At 38.1% G+C, this 25374-nt stretch overlaps 1 protein-coding gene across 3 annotated transcripts in view; it reads left to right on the top strand.

Moving 5' to 3' along the window:
- Positions 1 to 493: 493 nt before the first annotated feature.
- e(y)3 (enhancer of yellow 3) overlaps positions 494 to 25374 on the top strand; it is a 41712-nt gene continuing 16831 nt past the window's right edge. For 2 of the 3 annotated variants that reach the window (XM_045733944.2, XM_045733930.2), the window contains exons 1-3: positions 494 to 635; positions 12067 to 13480; positions 16440 to 21212. In XM_045733944.2, coding sequence (XP_045589900.1) covers positions 12079 to 13480; positions 16440 to 21212 — 6175 coding nt within the window. In that variant the 5' untranslated portion in view covers positions 494 to 635; positions 12067 to 12078. Of the gene's footprint in view, positions 636 to 5390; positions 5548 to 12066; positions 13481 to 16439; positions 21213 to 25374 lie in introns of all 3 variants that reach the window. The other variant, XM_045733936.2, reaches the window with a different exon arrangement.

Here is a 25374-nt window from a genome sequence, read left to right as displayed (position 1 = left end):
TGTGAGGGAGAGCCATACCATCTTGGTTCAGTATAGCTGCGATACCACAACCCGTCACAAAGTAAATCAATGTTAGTGACTCTCAGGTAAACTCAGGAAATTTAAATTTGGCGGGAAGGGAAGGAGTTATCAAGGGGAAGGAATTAGCCATTACGACTATATAGCACTGGGAAGGAGGTCAGGATAAGACGGGAGACATCTCCCATCACGCAGGGTGCAGTCGCACCTCAACAGATCTCCTGTATCATCTATTGATACTGGTAATGGCTCAAAAGGGCCACTACCTACGGGCTATTCATGCCCGTGCCACCTTTTGGGTGGCTAAATCTTCATCAATCTTCGTCAATCGTCAGGATAAGGATTTGGAATTGGACGGTAAGGGAAGGAATGATGTCCAACCACTTGGACGGTCGGGGATTGAACGCCGACCTGCTTGAAAAATTTAAATTTGGCGGGAATGTGTGTGTAGTTGAGGGGACGTCCGGCAGGCGGCGGGGCGCGCGCCTGTCACCCGCTGGTAAACAAACCCGGACAACAGAGTTGGGGTATTGTGCCAGGTCTCGCCCAAATAATTTTTTTGGGGTGCTGTGTTTCCTCCGGTTAGGTGTTTACCAGTCACCACTGGATGATAGTAGGTAAGTTAAGTGGCTGCCTGCTTTCCTGTGGCACTAAAAAGCTGGAAGACACTCGCTGGCTTGGATTATAGAGTATAAGACTGCCGGAACACGACAAGGTCAGCTAGCTTCTTTTCATGTTTGGTTATATCCTTTAATCTGTGAAAGTATCATTGTTTCATAGATTCACAGCCTATGGTATTTGGATGCAGTCCCTTTGGGGTATTATACTATTTGGAGGGTTGACAATAGCATTTTAATTAGCTCGTTTGGCCCCGTCCCCAAAAGTGCCTAAAAAATTGTGTACTCTATAATATTTATTATCTCCTTGTTTGCCAGTCCCCAGGTTTTGTTTACTACAGGAAATATAAACTACCTAGGCCTGGCCTACTTAACCACCTTGCCTAACATAGCTCGCATTAGCCCTAAAATAACAAAAGAAAGATTGTGGTGAATGTAACATTAGGTGTTAAGATCACATAAGTCCTCATACAGATTTTTTTTTATATTTTTTTTGCCAGTGATAGGTTCATTAATCTTTTTTTTTTAATGAACCTATCCCTTTTTTTATTTTTTTTTCATAGTACTGCATGGTTCACTCTCACTGTTTGGGTAATGTTGGGTGGCATAGTGACTGTTTCTAATGTTAATTCAAACTAAAAAAGGCACAGAAGCCCAATGATGTTTAATTTGTCTCTAACAGCTATGTTTGATAGATATGTGATGTCTTGAAAGGTACTAAATTCAGTACAGGTTCCTGTACGACTGAAAAAAAGCATCCAAAAATATCTATCATGCTTAAGTGCTATACTGTCGGTGAATCTAGCATTTGGTACTAAAAATATTGATTAGCAAACATTTACACTTTTCTATTTATATAATTTTATATCACTGCTTTTATTGCACTGACAACTATTTTCAGAGTACATGTGCTGCACAAGAACTAACAGTCTAATATAATTAACCTAACTAAAAAAAAAACCCCAATCCTAACCTAACCTCATATTGTGCATTTTCCCAAAAACAATGCAGAAGGAGTATCTGCATTTTTCAACTCTTTTTGACCATGTCTTAGCTCAGTCGATTAAGGCAGTGTCTGGGATGCTCTCGGATGCAGGTTTGAATCCTCATCACGGCCATTGTGGATTTATTCAATGCAGAAGGGTCTATATACACCCCTTGGACATTATTTTGAATTCAGTGCTGTGAAGCTTATGCATGTGCAGTGTGATAGAGTACATCCATTTTGAAAAATAATAGTTTATTAGGCTATATAAATTATCTTGAATGATTTAGTATTTTCTTTGCTAAATTTACAAAATGGACTGAGTATTACTGGCTGCTAATTTCACCATATAAAAAAGTAACACTGTAATGCAATTAACATTTCCAAATTTCCTAAACTTAAATTACATATATAGGTGCCATGTTGAATTCTGTGCCATGATGTTGATGTATACAACTTGTTTTTAAATGTTGTTGTATACAACAATTTTAAAGTCCCTTACTTGAAAAGTAAGAAGATAGGATAAAGTTACTGGTATTCATCAACTTAACACAGATAAGTGGTAAATCCTGAACTTGAGAAATGACAGTGGCACTAGCTACTGGATGAATGATGCAGATTTTGGCTAATTGAGTTTTGAGACTTTGGATCGTGGCAGCAGTATATCAGTGACTGTAACAAAGCAAATAGAGAATGCTTGGATTTATGTCCCAAAGTGCCAGCAATAAAAATTCACCATCATTGTCCTTCAATTATATTTGAGCCTGGTGAGGCTCCACTTAGATTTTGCTGTCTGATTCTGGTCGCTGTATTACAGAGTGGACATCGATTTCCTTGAGAAAATTCAGTGTAGACTGCACCAGACTGAATCCTACATTGGCGAGATTAAGAAAGCATTGTATTTCCTGTTGATGAAAGACCTGCAGGGGTGTAGAACAAGGGAAGGGAAGGGATGCTATAACTTTTAAAGTGGATGAGGGTTATCAACAGGGGAGATATGAGCAAGGATTTGAAACTCATACCAGTGCTGAAGTATAATTTCAGGAAGGCTATGGGGATGTGGATGTTTGGTAATAGGGTGGTGGATGAGTGGAATATGTTAGCAACATGATGAAGGCAAATACAGTAGTATAGCTATCTTTTAAAATAGGCTTGATATATATATATATATATATATATATATATATATATATATATATATATATATATAATATATATATATATAATATATATATATATATAATATATACATACATACATACATACATACATACATACAAGGAAGATGGGTTATTCCATTCACCTGGTCTCGAGGAGACTCGAACCATGGACATGTGAGGCCGAAGCTCTATCAACTGAGCTATTGAGTGGTCTTAATAAGGAAGACTTATTTTTTAAGATGGGTTAGATCTCTAGATGGGCCAAGAGATCTGCTGTGGTGACTCTTGACTACTCATGTTCTTCTTGAAGGAATTTTGCCAGTATAGCTGTGTATATTATGATCTATTATGCCTTCTTTTGTTTTATACTATTAGGCAGCACTCCTGTAATATCCTACTGTACCCAGTTCATATTTGGTGACTCATTCCTTGCTAACTACTGACTTTAAAGATTTATTATGAATGTGCAAAGCAGCATGGTGTGTTTGGCATGCATTGGTAGCATTTTAATTGGTTTGCAGATACAGTATATACAGTACCGAACACGTGCTTGGTTGTGGTGGCTGGAGAGTGATCAGCCGATTGCGGTGTCGGTTGTCATATTGCTTATTACCCATAGTGTGCTCTTATTCTGTAGGTGTCTACCTATGTCATCCTTCAGTTTAAGGACTGTACATCCACCTGAACCTAAGAGAATAAATATAATTGAGTATAACTCCATAAATATTGTAATAAAAATATGATTGTTGAAGTACAGTATGCACAGGAAAAGTTGATACATACCAGAAAAATGTACAAAACCAGTACAGTATAACTATTGCTGAAAGCATGCACAGAATTATTTACAGTATTTACCCCAAAAAAAGTTCTAAAATTAAAAACAATTGTATTATTTACCATTTATGTTTCAATATATTATTGGAGTATATTCGAGAAGTTCCCGAGTTTTAGAGTTTCTTTCTATCCACTGGTACAGGTGCTATGTGTTTTTTTTATGCTTCAGTGATTGGATACAGTTGACTTTTTAGCTTTGACTTGTGATTTATAGATTTAAAGTTGTTAAAGTGAAAATATTTTAACCATACTAAAAGTGATTCAGTTCAATGCTTTTCGGGCTTCTGCAGTCCATGAAAACTATAACAGGCAGACATGAGTATGGTGTCTGCAGTTTCACTGGTGTGATGATATACTGATGTCATGGCTTCCAGTTGATGGAATGCCAATTGAAAATTGAGCCATACATGCGTGTCGACTAATGATTTTGACTGTTTAATATGCTTATCAAATTATATCAGAGACAAAATAAGTTTGGAACACCCCCAAGGATGTAGCTAAGTTATAAAAATGATAGGAACCAAAAATATACATCTTTTAAAACATTTAGAAGATAACCCCATGCTGAGTGCAGAGACCATGCTCTGGATGGACTACTGTAATACCTATATTTATGCAAATTACAGAATACTTGTTTCAGTTAATAATTATTATTAATTATCTGCTTGTGGAATGTCTGTGTTTCACTGTAAATTATCCTGCAGAGGCTTATAAGGAAAGGTATGGAAATGGACTAAAATTAGCATGAATATTTAATGAAACTAAAATAAGTTTTGTAATATACCATACAGTACAGTGAAACCTATTTATCCTAGCTTGTATTATACAAATCTTTGAATTAATGTATTCAATGCAAGTGCAGTTGGATAGGTACAAGTAATCTATTTAAGGATTACATTTGGTGGATTACATTTTGATTGGATTGATTTTGATTGATTTCTGGTGGATTGTAATCTATTTGTGGATTACATTTGGTTTCATGGTTGCCTCATTTTCCTGAATCTGTGTGTTTTAATTCCCTGCCTAGTGAATTTAGATTTTGTTTTGTTTTTTGCTGTGAAAATAATAGTTTGGCAAATACTTCAGGAAGCACTTGTACTAGCAAGGAGATGCATGTTGTACTTAGTATTGAACAGGAAACGAAGATTGTAATGAGCTTCATGCTACAGAGATCAAGGTCGGGGAATGGGGAACCTGGCAGAAGATTATGGTGCTGGCAATGCATCTAAAGAACAAAAAAAAGTAGATTTTAGAGTTCATTAGCAGGAGTGTGAGTTATGGTGGTAAACCATATGAGTGAAACATGTTTAGTTGGCGATGAGTCACAATAACGTGGCTGAAGTATTTTGACCAGACCACACACTAGAAGGTGAATCTCACAATCAGCTTGAGAATGATCCAGGACGGACCGAAACGTCGTCGTTCCTTCACCTTCTAGTGTGTGGTCTGGTCAGCATGTTTAGTTGCCAAACGTTGTAATAAGCTCCATCAGGATGTTGACATGAATAAATCAGTTTAGAAAAGAGGTAATGTGTATACACACATGCACACACATTGTACATATAGTATATATACTGGAGGTACAGGAGCAGATAGCTTTTGACTCATGTTAGCAGGCTTTGGGTTCTACCTTAAACCTCACTTCTTAAGCTATACCCTATACGTTTTCCCTGGAACATGATCCGCCATCCAGTTTGCAATCAAGTCCCCATTTACTGTTGGGTAAACAGGGGCAGTCAGTTAAGAATTGATGCCCAATCATCCCTCCCTACCCAGGGGCCGATGCTGGGCCGAAATTGTTCGTAAGGTGTGTTGGGGTGCGAGCTACCACTGCACCACGGGCAGCTTCTATGCCTTGAAGTGCCCAATAGTACTATACTGTACGTAATGTACAGTCTCGAGGCCTATTTGATGGACTGCACTATGTTTTAAGGTTAGTAAAATTTCAACATAATTTTCATGTTTGTGTGTGTAGGCTAGTTAACAAGTTTACAGTATTGAAGTGAAGTTAAGTTGTTTGTATGCAGCCAACCTATGGCCAGGTAAAAGAGGTTTCATTTTACACGTGCTGTAATACTGTATCTTATTGTTAAACTTTTTTGTATTGTACTGTCTGTAAATACAAGTTAGGTCAGGTTGTCAAGTTAGTTTTGATTCAAATACAGTATACAGTAAATAAAAGCTTGTTCATTAAATTGAATACTGTGTATACTGTGTATCAGTACTATACACTATTAATGTGTACACTTTTAAATATGGTACTGTGTTGTATAATAACCAGCAGTAAACATTAAGCATATATTTCAGTACATGTTCTTATGAAATCAAGAGAAAATGTTTTCTTGAAATACAAAAAAAAGTTAACACAAACTTGTGTGATGGCCAACAGGGATATACTGTATTACAATGAATACTGATATACTCTACCTGCTCTATGCAATATTCTTTTTTTTCCTCCAATTTCTTGCTGTATTTGTGGGACTGTAGTTGTAATAATTTGAGGGCTGTTGCAACTGTTTAGGACACTGCATAAGTTCTCTTCAGAGTCCTGGGTTTCCCCATTCTCTTGTATTTTACTTACTTTTGTTTAACTTGCTATTTTGTTGGTTAGAGGTAGTTGATGGTGTAGTTTAATATCTTGTGCTCTGTTTCTGTATCTGGGGATGTAGGCTGTCTTGTTCATCTTCATTCTGTATTGGCTACATTCCATGTAGACTACAGTACTGTATTGGTTACACTGTAATATACTGTACATCTTATGTAATTGAAAATGTTACTCATTGGTTACTAAATCTATTAAAGCAGTAAGACTTGAAATTAGGGGTCTTGCTTTATTACTAGAGTTTGTGAATTGAAATATTAAAAGGTTAATTTCCATTTTTAACAGTGTTTGCATTTGCTACTGATTGCTGTAGGGTGCTCATTGCTTTATTATTATAATTTTATAATTTTTTGTAACTTTACAATTTAGTATTATAATTTTTTGTAACTTATACTAAACTTTACTTCCCATTATTGAACTGGACAATCTACAATCTTAATTTAATTTAACTTAACATATACTGATACATGTTAGTTTTCCTCAGGTGCTTGTGCTATTTTCAAACACGACAATAATGTCTTGCAAAATGATGCAGCTTGTATTCATAATTTTAAATAACATTTAACAATGTTTGGTAAGAGTTGAAAACATTTTCTTGCCAAATTAATTTAATATTTTCATGGTACAAATTAACAAACTAATACATCTATCGTTATTCCATTAGAAAAAATGTTAGGTGGGCCAAAACAGACTGGCTTTCATGGTTGGTATTTGGCATCTAAAATAGATTGGGTAGTGTTTGTATGGATTGAAAAAACACACATTTTAAGTTCTCGTCTAACTTATCAGTCCTGCATTTAACCTATCTTATAAGCCAACCTGTGCTTCTAATAGAGCGATTTTGACACATACTCTACCTAAGACCAAAAATCATCGTGCTAGAAAATGGTAGCGGCTCGCAAAATTACCATACTGTCCCATTTTCAGTTTTGGGTCCTCTGGTAGGTTAGGATAAGAGACTTTAATATGACAGTTTCTTGACATTGGGAAACCTTAGGAGGATGAGCTGTATAAACAGGATAGTATTCTTGCTGTATGATGGTGGATAGAACTTCATCCCTGCTGCCAGGAATTTTTTTAATTTGTGTTCTTTAATAGGGTACATATATGTGAATTAATTTGCCTACTAGACATTAAATGGAATAATCAATTTCCTTCTCTCAGCACTTGGTAAGTAAAATATATACATCACATACTCAAATATATTTAACCCTTTGCCAGACAATGAACGTACATTACTAGTACGTTGGGAATTTGAAGGTAGTAAGATCTGACATGTATAAAATGATTGAATTGGGCACTTGAGATGCAAAAAATAATATATATATATATATATATATCTATATATATATATATATATATCTATATATATATATATATATATATATATATATATATATATATATATATATCTATATATATATATATATCTATATATATATATATATATATATCTATATATATATATATATATATATATATATATATATATATATATATATATATATATATATATATATATATATATATATATATATATATATATATATATATGTCGTACCTAGTAGCCAGAACGCACTTCTCAGCCTACTATGCAAGGCCCGATTTGCCTAATAAGCCAAGTTTTCATGAATTATTTGTTTTTCGACTACCTAACCTACCTAACCTAACCTAACCTAACTTTTTCGGCTACCTAACCAAACCTAACCTATGAAGATAGGTTAGGTTAGGTTAGGTAGGGTTGGTTAGGTTCGGTCATATATGTACGTTAATTTTAACTCCAATAAAAAAAAATTGACCTCATACATAATGAAATGGGTAGCTTTATCATTTCATAAGAAAAAAATTTGAAAAAATATATTAATTCAGGAAAACTTGGCTTATTAGGCAAATCGGGCCTTGAATAGTAGGCCAAAAAGTGAGTTCTGGCTACTAGGTACGACATATATATATATATATATATATATATAATGTACCTAGTAGCCAGAACGCACTTCTCAGCCTACTATGCAAGGCCCAATTTGCCTAATAAGCCAAGTTTTCATGAATTAATGTTTTTTCGACTACCTAACCTAACTTAACCTAACTTTTTAGGCTACCAAACCTAACCTAACCTATGAAGATAGGTTAGGTTAGGTAGGGTTGGCTAGGTTCGGTCATATATCTATGTTAATTTTAAGTCCAATAAAAAAAAATTGACCTCATTCATAATGAAATGGGTAGCTTTATCATTTCATAAGAAAAAAATTAGAGAAAATATATTCATTCAGGAAAACTTGGCTTATTAGGCAAATCGGGCCTTGCATTGTAGGCTGAGAAGTGAGTTCTGGCTACTAGGTACGACATACTGTGCATATATATATATATATATATATGTCGTACCTAGTAGCCAGAACGCACTTCTCGGCCTATTATGCAAGGCCCGATTTGCCTAATAAGCCAAGTTTTCCTGAATTAATATATTTTCTTTAATTTTTTTCTTATGAAATGATAAAGCTACCCATTTCAATATGTATGAGGTCAATTTTCTTTTATTGGAGTTAAAATTGATGTAGTTATATGACCGAACCTAACCAACCCTACCTAACCTAACCTAACCTATCTTTATAGGTTAGGTTAGGTAGCCGAAAAAGTTAGGTTAGGTTAGGTAGTCGAAAAACAATTAATTCATGAAAACTTGGCTTATTAAGCAAATTGGGCCTTGCATAGTAGGCTGAGAAGTGCGTTCTGGCTATTAGGTACGACTATATATATATATATATATATATATATATATATATATATATATATATATATATATATATATATATATATATATATATATATATATATATATATATATATATATATATATATATATATATATATATATATATATATATAAAAATATTAACCTGGGCTAGTGTAGGTATGCTTAGTTCAGTGATTGGGAAGTATGACATAAGCAAATTGCATATTTAACTTGATTGAATGGTTATCATAGTGTTTTTAAATAAATAATGTTATTTAAAAGTAATTTTAGATGTAATGCACGGCAGTTGCCATGTTTGTACTATTTAACCTTTTTGCTGCAGTCACCCAAATGGCTTGGGTACCATTTTGCAAAATAGTGACCAGAGTCCAGGTACCTGAATTTTTTCATTTTAATGCATCCTGTGCTATGGTCACGCAGATGTCCTAGAAGTGAAAACAAAATTTTAGAGCTGTTTGTCAACAGAAAAAAAAACATGACTACATATTGTAGGTCAAAAAACCAGTGTTGACTGTAATGAGATATAAATTTCTGGGTCAGACAGTGACTCCCTGAAGCTACTGTGCCATCTGCTAGGTGCCATCAATCGTGGAGTTCTATGGTTACCAGGGACGAAGAGCTAGAACCTGGCCCTATGTCACAGAGGCACAAAGAGCTCTGGCGTTCATATATATTAAGTTATTCGTTTATGCCACCACTGAGGAAGGCACCCAGAAAGTCATCGAGCCAAAACAAACCTCCCTGCTGGCTGCAACTCTGACCTGCAGCCTTGAAAGCGACCATAAAACTCCCCAAATAAATTAAACGATAAAAAATGTCATGAAACTAGCGACAGCTTATTTGCGCCACACTTCCTCTAGTTTGGGGGAAGGAGGGGGCAGGTCGCAGTCTGCAAGCCACCCTGCCACCAGTTTGACGAATGGTGCAGAGAGACCCGACTCCCTTAGGGAGTGAGGGAGTGGGGAAGCCACCAGGGCTCACCTAAAAATTTGCATTTCATTACATTCAACACTGAATTTCTGGGGGGTGGGGGAGCCCCTTGTGGCTCCCTGAAGATAACTGCCCTTGGAGAAGGAAGCAAACTGGAACTTAACTGGGAGAAGGGAGCACTGCAGGAATCAGAACGAAGACGAGACACACTGCCCTGACAGCCAAGTGTCTCACAAGGCCACACAAGGGTGCTGAGGTCTGGAAACATTAACAAGATACTGGGCTGCCAGAACCCTGTTTGACCTCCAGAACCTCTGGACCCAACTATCAGCCCAGGACACGTACTGTATTCTCAAAAACAGACGAAAGAGCATCATGCTTCCGAAGGTCATGGGTATGAAGGTAGACCACAGACTGGCTAGCCTTGATAACACTCTGGATGAGCTGAGAAAGGTAAGTCTTTGAACAGGAGACCAAGGACACAGGATCAACCCACATGACATCCACTGAAGCAGAATCGGTGGCACAAGGTAGTGACAAAGAGCCGCAACTGGACATGCCACATGATGCACTCCAGCTGAGTCAACCAAGCATTAACAACTAATGGCCCTTCTGGAAGCCAACCAAATCATTCTTCATCAGAAAAAGAGGAGTCGGCTGCAACCATATAAACTGTCCTTCAGGACCGAAAGAATAAAAAAGGAGAGCAAGAAGCTCACCAACCCAGGAATCGAAAGCCAAGGAAACCTGGAAGAGAGCCTTGAGAAAACAATCCAGGACAGAAGGGGATAAATGAACAGAAGAGGAAAAAATGGTGCACTCGGTTCGGAACCAAACAGGCTCAGGTGGTGCATGAGCACGCCAGAGGTGAAACAATGCATGAGAACAGCCTGTGAAATGGAGCCGAGGACATATTGAACCTGAGTGCAAGCTGCAGCATCTCTGCCAGCACCACACAATATGAGGTGACAGTATTTGGCATAGGATGCTAAATCAGAAAAACCAGGATTAAAAGGAAAGAAACGTCTTTCCATCCATCTCAAAGAAACATCATCTGCTCAAAAAAGTAGAACAATGCTGAAGATCTGTATAAGAGAGAATGTCTGTCCAAGGTTGGAGGCCAGAGGCATAGGGCTAGCCTCGCCCAACTTTGCAGGGGAAATGGTCTGGGGTATGGAACCATTTCATTACATTCAATGATGGATTATTTTATCTAAAAAATTTGATTTTTTATTAAAATAAAATAAATAAAATAAAATGTTTATTTAGGTAAGGTACATACATACAATAAATTTTTACAAAGATTGGTTGACTTATAGGTAGAGCTAGTACATACAATGCCTAAAGCCACTATTATGCAAAGCGTTTCGGGCATATTCATAATTTTGAAGGTCATAGATGGAAAGAGCACAATTTTTCTTATTAGGAATGTAGTAAAAGATATGAAGCAAAAACAGGTTTTTGACCTGTTTTTCTGCCCTTGCTGGATTAAAAAGGTGCTGCAGCAAAATGGTTAAATTGTTTAGTTACAAAATAAGATGTGCCTATTTTGAGGGAAATGTTTTGTTTCTCTGTTGGCCCGTTCCATTTGTGCAATGAGTAATACTGTACTTAAAAAAAAAATATCCCTTTATTTTAGAAGCTCTTGGTGCCATTATAATCCTTCCTGATCACTGTTAGTTTAATTATCTGAGGATAACTTACCATTTCATTCTTATTTGTTTTCTTTCCCTCTAAACATGCATGAAGCAAGTGGCAAAAATTTAGCCAAGTGAGTATGTTTTGCAAGTGGTGTAAAATTAGCCATAGCCTCAATATAAGGGGACTGTATCAATTCTTTATATTTTAGTATAACTAACTAGGATATTGATATAAAGGTGCTAATATTTGATTGATTCTTTACCCAAAATGGTAGAGCCATATTTTTATTTCTATTGTAGACTTCCTTTAGTCTATTGTATGTTTTTTTCCTTTACTGTACATCTGTATTTATTAATTGTTGAGTAGTTGTTAGTAATTGTTAAGTAGTGTTTAATAATTTTTGGTATATATCTATTCATTACAGAAGTTCATAAAATTTCAGCATTTCCATAATTTCCTTATTTGCTTCACTAATTAATTACTAAGTAAACTTCCAACAGGTCTATTAATGTCTCGCATTTTTGCAGAAAGTTACTGAAATGGATGGTGGTAATGGTGGCCCACCCAAGTATGGGAGCTCTGGGGCAAAAAACCAGGGCTTAACAGGCACATTGCATCCCAAATCACTTGCTGGAAGGGAAACTGATAGGTCTTCCCAAGGCCAAAAGGCTCCTCCGAGAGCATCCATGCTTCACAAGGAATATGGATTACATCAAACATCCTTCAGTGAGGGTCAGTTATCTAGTCAGGGCATCTGTCCTCCTGGTACTGATCTGCATCACAATGCTACATCCAAAGGTCATGTGCCACTTAAGCATACTATAGATGATGCAAAAGGCATTACCATTCATAACGTTGCAGATATTCCTCTACCTACACAGGCACCACCTTCAACAGTACGCCAAAGGCCTGCTTTAATTTCTACTACTGTGCCTTATCCAGCTGTATTGCCATCACAACGACAACCATCAGCTAGTGTAAAACCTTTAACTTCTTTTAAGGCTGACACAGGAGGTTCATATAACAAGCCTGAAGGAAGCAAATCTTCTACTGTTGTCACACCCACTCCAAATATTGTGGCATCTGCAGTAACTAGTAAGCCTCATCCCAGCATGCCAAAAGTGAATACACCATGTATCCTCAACCAGCCCCAGAGATCAAGTATTATTGTTGGAACTGGTAGTATGAAAGGATCACCTCAAAAGTTCTTACCTGCACAGGTTTCCCCCAAAACCCCTGTAAATGTGAGGCCAGCTTTGTCTGAATCTGAAGTTGTTAGCAAGACTGTTAGTTCAGATTTAAAATCAACTAGTTCAGTCTCACTGTCACGACCTTCAGAGGGCCTCTCTTCACTAGTGTCCTATTCCTCTTCAGATGAATCAACTTCTGAAGACAATGCTCAAGATGATCTAGAAGATAGTAGTTTGTCATCTGTTTTAGATGAACCAATGGACACTGGTGAAAATAGTAGTCAATCAGTAGGTACTTTTTCCAAGGTGTTGGGAAAAAAATCTGTAACTCCTGAGCAGGTAAAGAAATTGGTTGAAAAACAACATGAAAAGGTAGATATTGTCTCAGCTGAGGCCAGTGCTGATATAAATGCAAGACGCCAGGTGCAGAGTGTGCCAGGTAGGCCAGCTGATGCAGTGAAGGAGCAAGAAACCAACCCCATTTCAAAGAAGGAAATTAATATTGGAAAGGAAAGAACAAAAGTGTATTCCAAAACTGATGAGAGTAAAGATGAAAAAGTTGTTTGCAGCACAAAACTTGTTAAAGATGCAAATGTGACAAGAGAACTAAAAAGGAAAGAAGAGGCTCAACCTTCAGGTATACCTCTCACTGTTAAAGAAGTCCCCTCAAAAGAGTGCCCACCAAAAGTTCCTCTTCAGCCGGCAGTCATTGACACATCAGATGGCCAACATTCACTACAACGAGAGAAAGGCAAGTTTTTTTTTTTTAGTTCATGTTATTTTCAGAGCAAGGTCCCCTCAGCAGCCTCCCTAGCCTTACATATGTGATCTATCAGTGACACTGACAATCTGCCAGGGGCCAGATTCACGAAGCAGTTACGCAAGCACTTACGAACCTGTACATCTTTTCTCAATGTTTGGCGGCTTTGTTTACAATAAATAAACAGTTAATGAGCTCCTAAACACCAGGAGGCTGTTTGTAATAATAACAAAAGTTGATTGGGAAGTTTTGTAAACTGTTTAATAAATGTAACCAAAGCCGTCAAAGATTGAGGAAATGTGTACACGTTTGTAAGTACTTGCGTAACTGCTTTGTGAATCTGGCCTCAGGTTCTGAGTGATTCTATCCCCCAAGGAGACAAGTATTTTATGCAAATGTTAATGACCCAGCTATAAACGAATGGGACATGACATTTTAATTTTGTTCTCTCATATGATGGCCAGAAGAACCTATTTATGGAGATTCCTCCTACATTGCCAGTATTTCTTAGGACCCAGCCCTTAAGCTTATTTTTCAAAGGTAGGACTATGACACTGATTAAACCTGGCTCATCGACTTTCCCTGCCCAAAACACTTTCTTTAACCCTCAAACTGTGCATAAATATTCCATGCATTGCCTCACATGTACATAAAAAAAAATTACACAAATATTTGTAATATATTGTTAAAGGTGATAATATACCTCTAGACATGATGCACAGTTGAAGAGTTAATTAGCGTCCAAGAAGCAAAAATATTATGAAATACATTCTTTGTTCCATGGTTTAGCTGTGGTGGAGTCATAAAGATAGCATATCTTGAGGTTAACTTGAGGTGATTTTGGGGCTTAGTGTCCCCACAGCCCGGTCCTCGACTAGGCCTCATATTTTTGGTATCTGGAAGCTGGGGTCGTCCGTCATGGCGACAAGTAATGGGGTGAGGTGCTGCTCCACACTTTCTCTTTCTATCTTATTTTCCTATTTTATAAATTATTATTTTATTTCTTCTGTAGTCATATGATATATTGTACTCTATTATACTGTATTTGGATGTCATTAGTGGTTTTAATCTTTCATATACTGTACAGTGGTATCTCTGTTTTCAAATTTAATCCATTCCCAGAGACGGTTCAAAAACTGAAAATTTGAAAACCGAAACTAAATTCCCATAAGAAATACTGTAATGTAAATTGAATTAATCCGTTCCAGACCCCCAAAAATATTTACTTAAAAATACATTTAATACATACTACTACTTATATGTTGTACTACAGTATGTACAAGTATATCTTACCTTTATTTAGGACTCTTGTTGGTGTATTGAAGACAGGAAGGGAGAGAGGAGGACAGGTTGTGGCTCACTGCTTGCTTGTCTTACTAAGAATCTGTCTATAGACCCATGTTTTTCCCTACGTTTTAACACTTGTCTGTAGTGAGACATCACAGTGTCTCACTATGAATGATCTTTTGTTTTTCCTCTTTTGTCATCCTCACAACTATTTTTTTAGGTTGAACTTTACCTTGGAACCTTTACCTTGACTTCCTTGGAACCCATGATCTGATATATAATAAAAATTTTCATGTTCAGAAACCAAAAAAGCACAAAAACAATGAAATTCTTCACAAATAATTCGAGCGCGGTCGTCACTAGGCGGGAGGCACTAGTAAACTGAAGTGCGCCACGCACTCGGTCGGCCTATATGTGTATCAACAAACTCGAGCACTGAGACAAACTTCGAGTTCCGAGTCAAATTTTTCAAAGAAATTGAGCTCAAGAACAGAAAAATTTGAAAGACGGGGCATTCGAAAACTGAGGTTCGACTGTAATTTGAGACATGAATACATACAGATATTCATCACGTGTTAATTTTCATAATTTACACAAATAGTACAGATATATATGCTTATCACACTATGTACACCCTATATTTATCTTTATCAATATTAATATGAGACAACTTTTTTTACAATTCCACATAACACACATACTTTGCAAATATATCTATGGATATCATTGATTACCTGTTTTAAAAAAGTTGAGGAGAGTGTGAGATAGCCAGAGAAACAATCATGGTTCAGAGTGCAGCATCGTCTCACTTATTGCACCATGTCATCAGCAATATGTTTTTCTATGTCAATGCTCGGGAAAACATAACCACCTGAAGATTTAGGGTCCCGGTAGTACATTACAGCCGTGTTCGAATCCCAGACGGGACAGAAATGGTTGATACTCAGGAGTTAGTCAGCTTGTTTTGGGGTTGTATCCTGGGCGGGGTCAATAATTTGACCCGGGGGTGGGGACCGTGATAAAGCCTAACATATATGAATACACTCTGGCTTCCTGTCCCCCAACACAGTGAATTATATTATTATAACAGTCAGGGTGTATGTTGACATCTCTTGTTACTATGCAGACCTGAGCATAACTTATCACTTATGTTAAAACCAATAAATGATCTAAAGGTTTATCATACATAAAAGTTGTCTGCATTAAAGTCTCTCACATACAACTGTGATACCTGTAGAATTAATTTGCTGATTATAAAGTTAATTAGGATTAAGCTCTTGCAGGGAATTCAACCAAGATTTTGTTATGAAATTATATACTGTATTTCCAAGATACTGATTAGAAAATTCAGTGCTCTTTGATCATTTGAGTATGTTAATTTATTTGGTTTACTTCTGTCACATATTTGAGTATTGCATTGAGCTGATACCATTGGTATTAGTTGATAAAATAATAATAAGCTTATGAAATTGCAATTACGGTAACTCATACCATTGTTTGAAGTTCCTCCAATAACAGGTGGTTCATACATTATAGTGAGCTCATGTCATTGTATTTCTTAATAAACTTTATATTCATCTACTTGTGCCAATCATGCTTGTTCATGTATAATAAAAATATGAATTGTGTTTGTTAATTCAATTGCACTTTATTTATTCCACAGGGAAAGAAAGTTTGCAAATTACCAAGGAGATGGAGCATCAGCCACTCAAAAGTGAACTTGTACAGAAATGTTCCATCTCGAAAACATCTGGTAAAGACCCTCAAGCTGAACATGTAAAATCTTCCCCAAAAACGGAAGCCAAATTAGAACAGCAAGACGCTTCCAGTATTCAGAAGAAACTTGATAGCCCTCTTGGGGTATCATTGCCGAAGTTGATTTCTGTGCCAGTAAGTGAGAAAACTTACCACAGAGATCTTGGAAAGCATGGAGATGATAAGATGTGTGGAAGTGAAAAATTAACATCTTCAGAAAAAACAGTACCACAGGAAGTAGTTAAGAATACAGGATCTGGGAGACAATCTTCAGATATTAGAAGGGAAGTTGCTAAGAATACTGAAACTCTGGGACAACCTTCAGATTCCAGACATCAAGTTGCTGAAAATACTGCAACTGGCAAACAACAGTTACATGTTGGACAGGAAGCTGCTAAGAATGTAGAAACTGTGAGACAGCCATTAGATCTTAGACAGGAGGTAACTCAGAATGTTGGAACATGTGGACATCCTTCAGATGTCAGCCAGGAAGCTACCAAGAATGCTGGAACTAGCAAACAACCATTAAATGTTGGAATGGAAGTAGCTAAGAATGCTGGAACTAGCAAACAACCATTAAATGTTGGAATGGAAGTAGCTAAGAATGCTGGAACTAGCAAACAACCATTAAATGTTGGAATGGAAGTAGCTAAGAATACTGGAACTTTGGGACAACCTTCAGATTCCAGACATCAAGTTGCTGAAAATACTGCAGCTGGCAAACAACAATTACATGTTGGACAGGACGCTGCTAAGAATGTAAAATCTGTTAGAGAGCCATTAGATCTTAGACAGGAAGTAGTTAAGAATGCTGCAGCTGGCAGTCAACCATTTGATATTAGGCAAGATGAAGACAAGAAGGCTGGAATTCTTGGACAGTCTTCATGTATCAGACAGGAAGGAGCAAAGAATGCTAAAACTGATAGACACCCTTCTGATATTGGACAAAAAGTTGATAATGTTGACACTAGGAGACAACCATTGGACCTTAGACAGGAAATATCTAAGAATGGTGCAAGTAGCATACAACTTTCTGATGTTGGACAGGAAGTTACTAAGAATGCTGCAAGAAGCAGACAATTTGATAATAAACATGGAGCATCTCTGAATGTTGGAGCTCGTGGACAGTCTTCAGATGTTGGACAAGAAGTGGCTAAGAATACTGGAGCTCCTAAACAACCTTCGGATGTTGGACAAGAAGTGGCTAAGAATACTGGAGCTCGTGGACAGTCTTCAGATGGTGGACAAGAAATTTCTAAGAATACTGGAGCTCCTAGACAACCTTCGGATGTTGGACAAGAAGTGGCTAAGAATACTGGAGCTCCTAGACAACCTTCAGATGTTGGACAAGAAGTGGCTAAGAATACTGGAGCTCCTAGACAACCTTCAGATGTTGGACAAGAAGTGGCTAAGAATACTGGAGCTCGTGGACAACCTTCAGATGTTGGACAAGAAGTGGCTAAGAATACTGGAGCTCCTAGACAACCTTCAGATGTTGGACAAGAATTGGCTAAGAATACTGGAGCTCGTGGACAATCTTCAGATGGTGGACAAGAAGTGGCTAAGAATACTGGAGCTTCTAGACAACCTTCAGATGTTGGACAAGAAGTGGCTAAGAATACTGGAGCTCCTAGACAACCTTCAGATGTTGGACAAGAAGTGGCTAAGAATACTGGAGCTCGTGGACAATCTTCAGATAGTGGACAAGAAGTGGCTAAGAATACTGAAGCTCATGGACAACCATTGCATGGTAGACAGGAAGTAGCTAAGAATGCTGGAACTGGTAAACAACTTTCAGGTGCTAGACAACCACTAGATATTAGACAGGAAACAGCTATGATTGCAGGAGCTGATGAAGAACCTTCACAATCTAGACAGGAGCTTGTAACTGATAAACAACTTTCAGATGCTAGACAAGAAGTAGCTATGAATGTAGGAAGTGACAGTCAATCATCAGATTTTAGACAGGAAGTAAATAAAAATGTTGGAAGTAGCAGAGAGCCTCCTAAGATCAGACAGAAATTCTCTAAGAAGGTTGAAACTGATAGAGAACCTCCAGAAGTTAAACAGGAAGTCATTAAGAAGGCTGAAGCTAGCAGAGACCCTCTCAAAATTAGACAAGATCTCACTAAGATCGCTGGAACTGGTAGAGAGCCTCCAAAAGCTGTACAAGAAGTCATTAAGAAAATTGAAACTGATGTAGAGCTTCCAAAAGTTAGAAAAGACGTCACTAACAAGGCTGAAGCAGGTAAATATCCTTTGGATGTTAGACAAGAAGTCACTAAGAAGGCTGAAACTAGTAGAGACCTTCCAGAAGTTAAACAGGAAGTCACTAAGAAGGTTCAAACTGATGTAGAGCTTCCAAAAGATAGAAAAGACATCACTAACAAGGCTGAAGCAGGTAAAGATCCTTTGGAGGTTAGACAAGAAGTCACTAAGAAGGCTGAAACTAGTAGAGACCTTCCAGAAGTTAAACAGGAAGTCACTAAGAAGGCTGAAACATGTAGTAAGCCTCCAGAAGGTAGTCAGGAAGTTGCTACTAAAAGACCTGGAACTGGTAGAGAACCTTCAGAAGTTAAGCAGGAAGTCACTAAGAAGACTGAAACTGGTAGGGAGCCTTCAGAAGTTAGACAAGAAGTCACTAAGAAGGCTGAAACATGTAGTAAGCCTCCAGAAGGTAGTCAGGAAGTTGCTACTAAGAGATCTGGAACTGGTAGAGAGCCTTCAGATGTTAAGCAGGAAGTCACTAAGAAGACTGAAACTGGTAGGGAGCCTTCAGAAGTTAGACAAGAAGTCACTAAGAAGGCTGAAACATGTAGTAAGCCTCCAGAAGGTAGTCAGGAAGTTGCTACTAAGAGATCTGGAACTGGTAGAGAGCCTTCAGATGTTAAGCAGGAAGTCACTAAGAAGACTGAAACTGGCAGAGCACTTGCAGAAGTTATCCAGGAAGTTACTAAGAAGGCTGAAAGTGGTAGAGAACCTCCTAAAGTTAAGGAGGAAGTCACTAAGAAGACTGAAACTGGCAGAGCACTTGCAGAAGTTATCCAGGAAGTTACTAAGAAGGCTGAAAGTGGTAGAGAACCTCCTAAAGTTAAGGAGGAAGTCACTAAGAAGGCTGAAACTAGTAGGGAGGCTCCAGAAGTTAGACAAGAAGCTTCAAAGAATGCTGGACATGGTAGAGTGCCGCCAGAAGTTAAACAGGAAATCACTACAAAGAATGAAACTGGTAGTGAACTTTCAGAAGTTAGACAAAAAGTCACTAAAAAGCCTGAAACTAGTAAAGAGCCTCCAGAAGTTAGACATGAAGTCACTAAGAAGGCTGAAGTTGGAAGAGAATCTTCGGAAATTAGACAAGAAGTCACTAAGAGAGCTGGAACTGGTACAGAGCACACAGAAGTTATTCAGGAAGTTACTAAAAAGGCTGAAACTGATAGAGAGCTTCCAGAGGTTAGACAAGAAGTCACTAAAATGACTGAAACTGGGAAAGATCCCCCAGAAGTTAAACAGGATGTCATTAAGAGAGCTGGAACTGGTAGAGAGCCTGCAGAAGATAGACAAGAAGTCACTAAAATGGCTGAAACTGGCAGCAAACCTCCAGAAGCTAGACAGGAAGTTGCTGCAAAGAGACTTGGAACTAGCAGAGAGCTGCCTGAAGTTAGCCATGAAGTTAAGAAGAAGGCTGAAACTGGTAGAGAGCCTCCTGAAGTTAGACAAGAAGTCACCAAGAAGGCTGAAACTGGAAAATACCCTCCAGGAGTTAAACAGGATGTCACTAAGAGAACTGGAGCTAATAGAGAGCTCACAGAAGGTAGACAAGAAGTCTCTAAGAAAGCTAGAATTGGTAGAGAGCCTCAAGAAGTTAAACAGGAAGTCACTAAGAGAGCTGGGTCTGGTAGAGAGCTTCCAGAAGTTAAACAGGAATTCACTAAGAGAGCTGGATCTGGTAGAGAGCTTCCAGAAGTTAAAGAGGAAGTGACTGTGATGGCTCAAACTAGTAGAGAGCCTCCAGAAATTAGACAGGATGTTTCTGAACATTCTGAAATTGATAGAAAGGAAGTAACTAAGAGAACTAGAACAGGTCGACGCTCTTCAATTGCTAAACATAAAGTTGCTAAGAATGCTGGGACTAGAAAACAAATTTCAGATGTTGATGCTAGCGTAACTCGAGGAACTGTTAAAGGCAATAAAAAATCTCCCAAAACCCAAGTAAATAAGCAAAGGTATGGAGAGCGAAGAACAAAGCGATCCATGAAGGATTTGGATTTCATTCAGGAAGACGCACAAGAAGTCCACCCACCAGTGGAAAAGAGGGCTCGATTTGAGGAAGAAGTGGGTTCGTCTTCATTCCCTGACAAAATAAGACAAGCTCACGAGGAGTTAAGTGAAGTTGAAGAATTGGAAAAGATGGAAGTGGAAACTAAAGAGGAGGAGGAGGAAGTTGAAGCAGCAGATAGTCATTTTCCATTAATGGAGCATGTGCATAAGATTGATGATGAAAGTAGAGATGGCCTTGATGATAATGATGATGACATGCAGGACAAAGATAATAACAGTGATGGTAAAGAAAAGGATGATGGCAAGGACGACGAAGCTTCTACACCATCAAAAAGAAGGAAAAAGAAAAAGAAATCTTATGAAAGACCAAGAGGAGAAGGTGGAAAATTTATGAAAGAGAGACCAGGTATGCTGTAACTTAATTGTTCTGTTTAATTTGATTTATTTTCTACATTTCATTGTTGAAGTGAATTTACTGAACTCTCTCTTTGTTTTCATTTGATAACTTTCATGTTATGACCTCTGCTTTAGGTAACTAAAGCAATCTTAAATTACTTTAGCATTCTCCTTTCTTTTCTATAATACTGTACCTTGTTCTTCTGGACACCCATCCACTTTTGTTGGGGGTGGCCACATGGAGAATCTCCTCTGGATATTTCATGTGCTTTTAAGTTCTGAAGGTTTCTTCAGGACCATTTGAAATTTTTGCCAAGAAATTTTACATGCTTACCTGGCTGTAAGATTATTGCAGCTGTTATCTTGTGGTTGTCTGGCTATAACAGCAAAGAAGCCATCATTCCTTCTTTGCCATGAAAGTAAGAATGTGTACTTGCCTTAGTAAGCATATACACAAGTCAGAAAGTACAGTAGACAGGAAAACTCAAAAGACATATTGCAAAACTAAAGAAGATCAAGGGAAAGCTTTGTTAATTGAAAAGGCTCTGCCGTGTGCAAAATCAACGGGTGTGCAAGTTGTTTCAAGTCAAAGAGCTCAAAGCATAATTTTCTTTCTTTGATGAGAATCCATTAAGAAGTTTTGAAAGGGGGCTGAGAATTTCCATGTGTGTTCTTTGAGTTTATAATGTAGAATCATTTGCAACTTTCATCACATAAGATGCTTCCTTGATCCTGATTGGTTGAATTATTTAATGAAGCCAAAAAATAACCCAAGTTTTATATACTCTATTACCTGGAGTGGGTTCTGAGAATTGTTCTACTCCTCCTGGTTTGGGGCCAGGCTTGTTTTGTGATAACTTGATCAAAAAAGCTGTTGCTTGGAGCAGCCTGCAGGCCACCCCCCCTCCCCTATATCCATTAGCACCTGTTTCATCCAGTTGTATAACTCCATTATGGAAATGCTCAGTGTAGGAGAAAGCGGTGCTTTCCAGATCATGCATTTCTTTCTCAGCAGTGCTGTAGAAGGGTCACAAAAGTAGCATAACAAATATTTGAATTAGAAATGTCTGTAAAAGCTAATGGTAAACAAACTTTTGTATGAAAATTTGTGCATAATTCAATTTCATTTTGCATTTGCTATGTTCACTTCATATTAAGTAAGGAAATTGTGGTTGCACATAACTTCAGCAATGTGTCAAGAGGCAGAAACGCATAAATCGTGTCAAGATAACCCAAACCAGCAAGTGCATACCAGGTAAAAATAAGTGAGAATACCTGAAGAAAAAAAAATGGGGGTGGGTGGGTGGGGGCAGGAACCCCCTCAGTGGATTCTTAAGCTTTATTTCCTCTGGTTGCACCAAACCTGTCCTGCTGGTCCTGGGTCTGTAGGTGTTAGTGGCCTTGCATTTTGGTTAATGGCATGCTCGCATCCTTGCACTTTGGTCAATGCCATGCTTGCGTTCTTGCACTTTGGTCAATGCCATGCTTGCGTTCTTGCACTTTGGTCAATGCCATGCTTGTGTTCTTGCACTTTGGCCAATGCCATGCTTGCGTTCTTGCACTTTGGCCAATGCCATGCTTGCGTTCTTGCACTTTGGTCAATGGCATGCTTGCGTTCTTGTACTTTGGTCAATGCCATGCTTGCGTTCTTGCACTTTGGTCAATGCCATGCTTGCGTTCTTGCACTTTGGCCAATGCCATGCTTGCGTTCTTGTACTTTGGTCAATGCCATGCTTGCGTTCTTGCACTTTGGTCAATGGCATGCTTGCGTTCTTGTACTTTGGCCAATGGCATGCTTGCGTTCTTGCACTTTGGTCAATGGCATGCTTGCGTTCTTGTACTTTGGCCAATCACATGCTTGCATCACTTATGTGATATTTTGTGATCGTGATCCTGAACGGCTTGCAGAGCATTTGAGGTTAGAAGTCAGTGTTTGCCTTACCTTGACGCTTGCTCTGTGCCCAGCATGCTTGCCTGTCTGTGTGATGGTTAGGGTGGCCAGTGTTCCTCGCTCCTGTGCAGGTAGTGAATAGCATCAAACAACAAATAGAAAAGGAGTGATGAGTTTTTATAAACAACTTGACAGAACTAGAGGGAGCCACATGGCAGGAGAGAAGAAATGGGGGACTGGAGAAGAGTTAAAAGGGATTCTAGACAAAGTGCAGGCAAGTAGAACAACCCAAGATATATACAAATTTTCTTGGATGGGGGAGGGTTTAACTGGGTCAACAAAGACCAGTGAAGATTACCTTCCAAAGAAGTCTTCCAGTGAGGTGTATACTGGCAGAGAAGAGAAGATTGAGGGATGAGGGAAGATACAGCCGGGTGTTCATTGATTGGGACATGAGTAAGGAAGGAAGAAAGAGAGGAAGATATGAGAAATAGAGAGGAAAAGCAAAGGCAAATGTAATGGGGGACAGGAAATGAGGTTGGCAGTAAACAAGAAGCAAGACCAGGGTAGGGCAGGAAGAGGATAATCGGGCACAACAGGAAATTGGGCCTAATCAAGCTGGTGAGGAAAGAGCCCAAGAGAATGAGTGAGAGTTTACTAACAGCAAGTTATTATATTCACATTATATTCTTTGAACTTATAAAACATAGTTTTTGCTGTTATTATACGTTATTCACACATTATATATACAGTATATCTATCAACATTTGTATGCACCATAATGAATCGATAAACAGCGTTAGTGGGTGTAGTGATGACATCGAAACACAGCATGGAGTCACACGATGTGAGCAGACGTCACCTGATGCAACAAAATGCTTGCAATATACAACACACATTGTTAAGACTCCCCATAGAACTGCTATTATTATCACATTCCTCTCACTAAATTCTGAATCTGAATATATATCCCAGAAATTGATGTTTAGTTACGCAGTGGTAACACACACACACACTTGCCCCGTGCTTCGCGAGCGATTTGGCTAGGTTCATATCCTGGCTGGGGAGGATTGACTAGGCACCGATCCTAAACTGTATGCTTCTGTCCACCCAGCAGTAATTGGGTACTTGGTTGTTAAATAAGTGTCAAGTTTATATCAGGGAAACTATTGGGTAAGGCTTACCATGAGCTATGGGAAGGTAAAGCTCTCACCCTGCTAACAGGAGTCAGCAGTTGTTTGCTTCTGTATTTTCCAAAGTAAAAAAAAAAAAATAAAAATAATTAATACAAATACAAAAAAAAACATGTAGATCATAGATATTCACAGATTTATTTATGTCACTAATATGTACACATTATGTTCTTTGAACAATAACACGCAGTTTTTGCTGTTATTATGCTGTACACACATCATATATAGCTGTCTATATTTATATAAACCATAACAAACCACTAAGTAATTCTGGTATATGTAGTAATGAAATCTTAGAACAATATTGAGCCAGATGCTATGACGCGATGACTCGAGCAGTCAGCATCAGCTGACGTAGCAAAATGCCTTCGGTATACTGCACTGAATCGCTATGTCTAGCCACAGCTTTGCATGATGCATACCTCAAAACGACTTACAGTACTAGTCAACTTGTGGTGTTGACGAGTGGTGGGCGCACCACTCGTCAAGCGAGACATCTCGGTTTGTGCAGTACGGGTCTGAACCTGTGGCAGTTTTCATTTACAGTATAACCTGCATTGAGGGTGTAGGTCTGTGGGTGGTTCTTTACTTTTGTGTGTGTCTTGGTGAATGAATATGTAAATGAAGGAATAAGTGAATGAATGTGTGTATGAAGGAATGAAGGAATAAGTGAATGAATGTGTGTATGAAGGAATGAAGGAATAAGTGAATGAATGTGTGTATGAAGGAATGAAGGAATAAGTGAATGAATGTGTGTATGAAGGAATAAGTGAATGAATGTGTGTATGAAGGAATAAGTGAATGAATGTGTGTATGAAGGAATGAAAGAAAGTGTGTGGTGTGTGTGAAGGAGTATGTATATACAGTATGTTCCGAATTAATTTCTTACCAGCTTGGGATCTTCAACCCCTAAGATAATTAATATCATGACAGCATGTTTATGTTTGAGGTGATGTTAACACTTTCGCGTTCCGGGCAGGCGCGCGGTCAACTTAGGGGTCATGGACCGAGCGTGCGGGTAAGCGCGTGGTGACACCCAAATGTGTATACTCGTTCCAGCTTTCTCACCTTAATTCTCGTGCTACGTT

This window comes from Procambarus clarkii, chromosome 4 (genome assembly GCF_040958095.1).
Source record: "Procambarus clarkii isolate CNS0578487 chromosome 4, FALCON_Pclarkii_2.0, whole genome shotgun sequence".
Lineage (NCBI taxonomy): Eukaryota > Metazoa > Arthropoda > Malacostraca > Decapoda > Cambaridae > Procambarus > Procambarus clarkii.
Note: the sequence above shows the minus strand (reverse complement) of the source record. Positions and strands in the feature narration are given on the sequence as shown.